Below are 8691 nucleotides of genomic sequence, written 5' to 3'. Positions count from 1 at the left end.
TATCGGTTTGTATATTTAACCTTTCGAATTTATTTTTTTCTCGGTCGATAAGCGGTTTTGTCACTGATTTGAATTTTTTGAGCTTGTTTTGTCCCTGATATTAACTTTTAATCAACTAATAATAGTAGGGGATTTCCGGAATTTCCACAAAATGACTCTGACAACACCTAGAAAATATGGGCAAATATTTTTATGTAAATGTTTTATAGTAAACTTAACCTAATAAAACTCTTTTTAATCTAGTAAGTTAACTTCCAGCCAGAGTGATGATAAACTATAGTAAAATAGAAAGAACAGAAAAACTATAAAATCTTACAAGTAATGCTGTATACTAAAAAAAATAAGTAAACAAACTGGACTTACAATATATTTGAAGTTATTTTAAATAAACTTTTATTAATCAGCTAAAATAGTTATTTATATTTGTACAATTGAAGGTTTAAATTTAAAATGAACAGTCAATAAAATGCGTTAAATAAACATTTTTTGCAAAAATTATTATAGTTAACAGAAATGACTTACTATGTTTTAAGCCAACGAAGTTATCAAATCCTATTGTGTTTTAACAGCTATAAAACGCATGCAAACTTTAAAAAAATAGAATCTAAACAAGTTTTTTTTTTTTTAATTAACGCTTGACAGCTTTTTATGATAAAATTTATTAAAACGTTTTTAAAAAAAATTACCATAAAAATCTATCTAGTAAATTAAAAACAATCATTAAATGTAAACTTACTAAAATGTTTTTTTTTTTATGATACGTTATCTTTAAATTAAAAAGAATAATCTATTAGCCCAAAATTTTCTTTCAAAATTAAGCTTTTCTCTATGTTATTCTTAATTTATTTATTCTTTATTTGTCAACAATATGACTTTCTTGTCAGAACTCAAGAGTTCATATTAAAAAATTTGACTAACAAATTTCAAAGTTATCGAAATGAATGTAATGAAATCCTTGTTGGTTATTACTAGTGACATTTTTTCCATTAGGGTTAGGCAACGTCCGGTCTGTAGAAAGAATATAATCAGCAATATTAAAATTAAAACTTACACCAGATATTATAAAGTTTAAAATAAAAAAGTCTTAAGTACAATTTACGGGAAATTTCAATAAACAATAGATACAGTAAAAAAAAATTTACATATAATTCCCAGTACTTTAAAAAAAAACAGAATAGTGGAACACTTTTCATAAAATAAATGAAATAAAAATGCTTCGATCCGCCCAAGACTAAATTATTCCACATCTGGTCCTCCGTGAGCTGAACTTTCGCAAATATTAAAACCAGATAATCGCGTTTTTAAACACTCATTCGCTATAAACACGTTTTCGTAAAAATTGGATGTAGCTTACAATTCTTACTAAATTAATAAAAAAAAACATCTTTAACGATTCCTTTTTTATTATAAATATGACTTATTTTTAAATTAAACAAAAACAAAAAAAAAAAATTTCTGTTATAATCAATCAAATTTTTACGTCAGTGTTCTTAACAAAATTAAAAACACTTCCAATTAGTCTAATTGAGTTTTTAGTTTTAGAATGTTAGAAAAAACATTTTAACCCCCTTTGTCTTGGTTTGAGAGGACTTTAAAGAAGTTTAACAAGAATTGTAAGCTCATTAAACTTTTTTTTAAACATGTTTGTTTAATATAAAACAAAAAAACAAAAAATTAGTTTGAAATTTAAGTAATAGAAAAAACTTTTTCGATGTTTTTATGTAACCTAAAGTCAATTGTCAGACTTATAAAGCAAAACAAATTACTTGATATCTTTTTGTCTAAGTTAAATAAGTATTGTAAGCTCCATTTAACTTTGAACAAACTTTTTTGTTTTTTTTAATAAACAGGAAAACAATTATTTGAACTTCTAGGTTAATACTTTTTAAATGTTTTTTGTAATCTAAACGAAAATTGTTATGCTTTTAAAGCAAGACTAATCGTTTGAGATGTTATTTGTCCAAATTTAATAAAAGTTGTAAGCTCCATTAAATTAAAAAAAAAGCTAGTTTGTTTTATACAGAATAAGCAAAAAAAAGATAAAAGTTTAATGTCAAATTTTTTGTAGTCAAATTTAATCTAAATAAAAAATTAATCGTTTAAGATATTTTTGTTTAAATTAAATAAAAAGTTTATGTTCTAAAAAATATTTACAAAATCGTAAATAAATTAAATTATTGCGAGTAAGTGTTAAAAAAACGCAAATATATTATTTTAAAAATCTGCAAAACTTCAGCTTACCCTTACCATTATTCTGATCGGTATGTTAGGTTGCATAATTTAAATACCAAAAGCTGTTGATTAAAAAAATAATAATTCTAAGCTTAATTTTCGTTATCCTGCGCAATAAACTGATAAAATTAAGAACTAGTTTTAACTTCTAGACATAGCGTTATTCAGTGATAATTTATTTCATAAAAAAAAGGGTATTATTTTAGGAAGTATATCAAGTTATTTTAAAATGTTTTGTTTTGTAACACATTTAGTTTACACATAAAGTAGCTCAAACATGACTCTTTAAATTTACTACTAATTTAACTTATGCATTCAAAAAACTGTACACTTCTATTCTAAACTTTTGTATAACTTTGTTTGCAAAGTTTCAGTGTTTGTTTTTTTTTATTATTAAAAGTTGAGTTCCTTTGGTGAATTAATACTAGCAATAAAATAAGCTAAGCTAATAATTTCAATTAATTAACGAACAAACTTTTTTTTGATTAGGTTTATAACATCCGCTTTGAATTATGCTTAAAAAGGAAAACGAACAAGTAGCTTTTTACTTTTAAACTTTCGCAGGCTAAATATTTTTTAAATATTTTACCAATTCACAAATAAAGAACAAATGAAGTTAACAATTGTTTAGAGATTTTCTGTTTTTATAACTTTCTTAACATTTGCAATTTGCGTCATCTAATAAAGTTAAAATTAAATTGTTATTAACACAATTTTTTGATATATACTCGTAAAATATTAAAAAGAAAAATAAAATAACTCTTCATGATAATACCTAAATTCATTTTGTAAAAAATCCGCAGTTGTTTTAAGCAATGCTATATAGTTTAATTTTAATCAAAAGTAGTTTTATTCTGAATTTTTATATGTAAAATTTTTATTTTAATACTTTAAATTTTTAATGCCTTCGAAACAATTGAAAAATAATTTTTAACTAGTTAGTTGTAAATTTAGTAATGTTTTACATTTTTAACACGTTTAATTTAATTAATATATTTAGAACGGTGATTAAAGAATATTTTTTTTTAGGTTTTAAACATTTTTACTAAAAGGTAATGCGTTTCAAGAAAATATCTGAGCTAAAAATAGTAAAAACTTGATAATTATCTACAAAATTATGTCTAGAAAAATTAAGTTTATAATTAAAGTTTCAATAAGATTATTCTTTTTTTTTTAATTTAGCGTAAAATAAAACTTTAATAAAAAAATTTACAATTTAAGTACTTCTTTAAAACTAAATCTATAAATAAAATTCAATACATAAATTAGAAAAAAATATGGTTGTACATATATCTATATATTTCAAGCTTAGTTGTACAACCATTACTTAATTCATCAAAATAGGAAATGCTTAAGAACGTTATGCTTTTATGAAAATTAACGGATTTAAATAAAATTTGGAAAAATTTAAATATTTTATTCAATGTAACTACATTAGTTATTATAACGTATCAAGTATAAAAAATAAATTTAAATCCAAACAAGTATTTTGGAATGTTCAATAAAAGAGAAAGCACACAAAAACTTGACATTTAAAAAATACATTAAACCTTAAAAAAATACATTTTTGTGGTTTCATATTATGAAATATATCTTAATTCGAGCAGAAAGTTTTTTGTTAGTTTCTTTTTATACCTACTAGCTATATAAGAAATCATTAAGAAATATCTAAAGTGTTAAATATTTATTCTGTATTTTAACGGATAATTTCATACTTTAGTCGAGTTTTATTAAAAGTATTTGTTACTTTATAAGTTTTAAGATAATTTTTTTTAGTTCAACTCAAACTATATTAGGCTGTTACGTTAGATGAAATTAAAATACTTTAATTAATAATTTTTTTTTGAATGTAGTAATAAATATCTATACATGACATAAACAATTTAATTATGAACAAAAGTGTTGTCATACAAAAGCTTCCATGGGTTCACGCCTTTCTGTGTGTAATGCTCAATCATTCTTCTTTCTCTCAGTTCCGTTAGTTTTTTGGACATCCAATTCTTTATTTCAGTTTTTAGCTTTACGTTTGGTCTGCAGTCTTCAAGTCTAAGTGGTTGTCTGTTAAAGGGGTCTGTTGGATTGCTGAGAAGATGGCGAGCAATAGAAGATTTGTCAACCTGTTGTTAAATGCACTCTAACTTAAACGTATATCAAGAAGTTTTTGCAGGAAATTACGTTTAACAAATGTCGTAGAGACAATAACTTGTTTTGTCAAATTTTTAAAATAAATTTATCTTATATACCGTAAGACTAGTTTTAAGAAAATAATTATTACTTTTACTAGTAAGTCAAAAAAGGTACTGATGAAATTTTTTGTTATAGGTTTTTTTTGATACTATATCTATTTTAGACACCTTACATACTTTTAGGTACATTATTCTCTATAAAAAATATAAAGAATTGGTTATTATACTTGTATTTTAGTTAGTAAGTTTCACAAACTTGCATTTAATCCAAAACAGAATAATGTATTAACCGTAATATTACTAGCTGGAAGTATAACAGGTTCTTTCATTGGGTATCCAGATAACTGGCAATCAAAATGGTCCGGAGTATCTTCCCAAATTTCTTCTTCGTCTTCTTGTTCTTTGTGCAGTCTTAACGCTGTTCGAGCAATTGCTTTAATTGAATTTGCTTTATCTACTTCACCAGTTTTATTTAGTAATATTTCTTCACATCTGAACAGGTTTACATCAAAACTTCGCTCGTCTTTTACAACAGCCCGTAAAAAATCTAAGTTTGTTCCTAGCCGTTCATAAACACCGCAAATAAAAATTAAAAGTTTTTTCGGATCAAAATTAACTTCGTTTTTGTCATCAACTTTAATTTGCTTTTGTTGACTTCCCGTTATTTGTCTGAGATACAAATTAAAGTTTTCTGATATTCTTTGTACTAAAACAGGGTGAGTAATTAGTTTTACGAATTCCGGTTCATAGCTTAGGTAAGATAACATTTCAACCATTTTTACACTAGATTTATTATAAAATCTAGCAATGCCGATCAATCTTTCAAGTTCTTTTCCTTTATCATCTTTCTCTTTTTCAGAAAGACGTTCCCATTCTCCGTAATCTCTTTCGTCTTGATACCTTTTTATAGTCTTCATATATTCAAACGACTCTCCCATACACCAGTTGCAATCATTTAGGAAATTGTCAACAAAACAAAGCATTAGTGGTGCGCAAGGTTTTTCAATGTCTAAAACAGCTACCAATGAGAGCTTTTTAACAGCGTTAATACCCCGACCGTCTTTACACAAAAACTTTATAACAGTGAACAAAGGTCTTCGTAAACTGAATTTTCGAGCAAAAGCCGTATTATCGTCTCCTGTAAATTGTATATCAACAAATAGTTGGAAACAATTTTCGGTTAAGTTTTCAACGCTGCTAAACTCTTCTAACACGTTACAAAATACTGTTTGTTTTTTATACTGGTGAGAAACTGGTAAAATTGCCTCAAGCACTTCTCCGAACCTTGACCGCAAATGTACGTTATTTATTCTGCTTTTATCTGCCATATATATGGATATAAAATTTATCAAGTGTTTTGAAGCCTGTACAAAGTTCATAAGACTTTTTCGGGAATCAGAGTTGACAAAGTCAATAAAATTAATTAAATTCTCAACAACGAATTCGGGTATACAATTTAAAAAAGCAGGTGGCTCAGAGTTTAGAGGAATAGGAATTTCCACAACATTTGTCCGATCACCTGTGCATGATAATTGATTCAAAAAACTTGATTTGGTTAGATAAAACCTTATGCAGCTTGAGACAAAATCTGGTTCGGTCATTGTGCCTCTGACTGAATAAAAGAGCGAGTGTTTAATTTCATAAGCTTTTATGATACTCTTATTGATAAAATCATCAAATGCATAGTTTTGAGCTTGTTCATACTTCCTTTTCAAACGTTGCAAATCTTCTGCATAATTTTTATACTTTGTCATTAAACCGTTGTTGCCCATGTACAAAATACGATGAGTAAAAAAAAACCATTCAGTAATAAAGTTATAAGACTTTGAAAGTTTAACATCTTGACTCTTCTCGTTTTTAATAATACAAGTCATTTTGTGTAAAGTATCACAATGAACTTCGCAATCTACTCGGTCGCTTGCTCCCGTAGCTCTACAGTAAGTAGGATCTATTTTTAACCATTTCTCGTTCAAATTGCAGTTTACATCAACACAAAATGGCAATGAAATCTTGACCATGACAGATGATAAGTTGAAAAACACGGCATCAGTCACGTGGACGTTCTCGTCTCGAAATTCGTGGTGATACAACTGAGCTACAAATTCAAAAACTTTTATCAAACTTCCAATCCAAGTAAGAAGCTCGCGTTTTGGTTGTTCAAATTTTAAAACATTTCTAAACAATTGAAAAATAGCATTGTGTAACTTTTTTGTGTAGGAATGAACGTCTTCATCTACTTGAAGGGGACCGAGATGTTGGTTCTTGTTGTAGTAGTCTACTTGATTTGGTTCTCCAGTAAGCATACATGTTTTTCTTAGCATCGTACCAAGCAATGTCGCTAAGCCTTGCTTGCAGATAAGACTTTCTAATCCAGTTGTTTTAATTTTGCAAGTGACAATGCAAAACGCTATTTTTTCAACATGGGAAATGCTAATTAGAAAATTACAATACTGATAAAATTTGTAATCATCTATATCTAATACTTTAATTGCATTTGAAAGCTTTTGTATAAGCGGTTTTATCATGGTACAGATCTGTTTTTGACTAAAGGAACCGGCAAGATCATAAAATAATGATACTACTTTCTCGAGCTTGCTCGGGTTTGTCATCAGTTTGTAAAATGATTCATGTACATTGAAAAAAGTTTCTTTGTGAACTTTGTTTAACATTAATGGATTTAGCAAATTGTCACCGATGAGTTCAACAAGAGTTTTTTTGCTTCTTCCAAAAGTCTCAGCCAAACAGTCTTCAACTTTTTCGCAGCACAACCGTTCATAGGAATTATATAAGAAATTAATAGGATCTAATTCGGGCTCTTCGTTGAGTTTTACATCGCATCGAAGCAACAAACAATCGTCCAAATCAGTCATTAGTATGCGCTTATCAAGCATACTTTTTAATTTGAAAGTTGTTATTATGCCAGTCTCATTTATAAAGTTTAGCATATAAACTGTGTTCCGTGGTAACAGTCTTGCCTTATCTACCGTTTCTCCGTCAACTGACATAAGGAATACTCTTTCTAGAAAATCGCTGCATTTCCGATCAATTTCAGCTTCATCAGAATCCTTCATCATTTTTTAACTAAAGTATTCTAAAAAGTTGTTGCACTCAACTTTTATTACGATTTTGTATATAATGCAATTAGACAAATTTAGATAGAGAATTGTAATTTTTATACAGTGTAATATTTAATAATCACTAAAATTCAAAGTTTTCTAAATACTTTTTAGTTTCAACTGTTAAATAACAAGATGCACTTGATAAAGAATTTAAATTATCAAAAATTTAAGTTTTAATCAAACAATTTTCTCAAAAAATAAATAAAATGTTTTTTTAAAGTAAGATTAACTTATTTGCTTGTAGTACGTTTCATTACTAATTGTTAAGTACTTTTTAATTTAACTAATAAAAGAAAATGACTTTTTTGTTTTTGATTTTGTTTAAAAAATACACAGTATGAAGTTATAATCAAGTTATAATAATAAATACACAGCCTACTTTGAATGCTAAAACTAGTTGCAGCACAACATAAAAGGTAAAAATACTTTATTATCCAAATTAATAGTTGCAAAGCTATATGTATCATGATTGCATTAGCTAAATTAGAAAAGAATCAAGTAAATTAAAGTGAAGTATCGATATTGGAAAGTTGTTCCTTAGTTTTTACCTATTTCTCTCATTTTAGGTTATTCGAATACTTTTAAGTGGAATTATTGCAAACTTGACTTTTAAATAAAATTGTTTTTTACAAAGGTTTTACGATAAAATTTTTTTTTTATAGTACTTAAAGCTAAATAAATAAAATGTACTACCAATTTTAGTTACGCATCATAAAACAAAATACTTCACTAGTTCTAATTCATATAAGGTTTTAGACTATTTCAAAACCTTTTTTCAAACTTTAATAAATTCAACTTTTATATGAAAATTAGTTTACTCGAAATAATGTGGAAAACATATTTTATACTAGACTTATTTTAAGTTATGTAAAGTATTTTGCTAAAAATAGTTACAAATCTATTTTACAGCAATAACAGTAAAATTATTTGATTTATTAAAAACTAACATCGTTGTCTTTTCTAAACTAACAAAACAGTACTATGGAGTTTCATGGTGCAAGTCTTAGTAGTAAAATACAATTTAAGGACTTTGTTAATTGTATTTTTAAGAAAACATTTTATAAATAAGAACCAAGTAAATCTAATTTTCCTTAGAAAAGAATATTCTAGCTAATTGTTTTAAAATCTTAATAACTTATAATTAAATTTTACAG

The 8691-nt window shown here is 26.2% G+C and overlaps 1 protein-coding gene across 1 annotated transcript; it reads right to left on the bottom strand.

Annotated features, from left to right (window-relative positions):
• Positions 1–3839: 3839 nt before the first annotated feature.
• On the bottom strand, positions 3840–7492 carry LOC145829691 (ubiquitin conjugation factor E4 A-like). Its single transcript, XM_082937551.1, has 2 exons — positions 4709–7492; positions 3840–4349 (listed from the first exon to the last, which is right to left on the bottom strand). The coding sequence occupies exons 1-2, from the start codon at positions 7490–7492 to the stop codon at positions 4116–4118; spliced, it is 3018 nt and encodes a 1005-aa protein (XP_082793677.1). The 3' UTR covers positions 3840–4115.
• Between the last annotated feature and the right edge of the window lie 1199 nt (positions 7493–8691).

The sequence above is a fragment of the Thalia democratica genome, chromosome 1, assembly GCF_965202585.1.
Source record: "Thalia democratica chromosome 1, ktThaDemo2.hap1.1, whole genome shotgun sequence".
NCBI classification, from domain to species: domain Eukaryota; kingdom Metazoa; phylum Chordata; class Thaliacea; order Salpida; family Salpidae; genus Thalia; species Thalia democratica.
The sequence above is the reverse complement of the archived record's forward strand: the minus strand, read 5'-3'. Positions and strand labels throughout refer to the sequence as shown.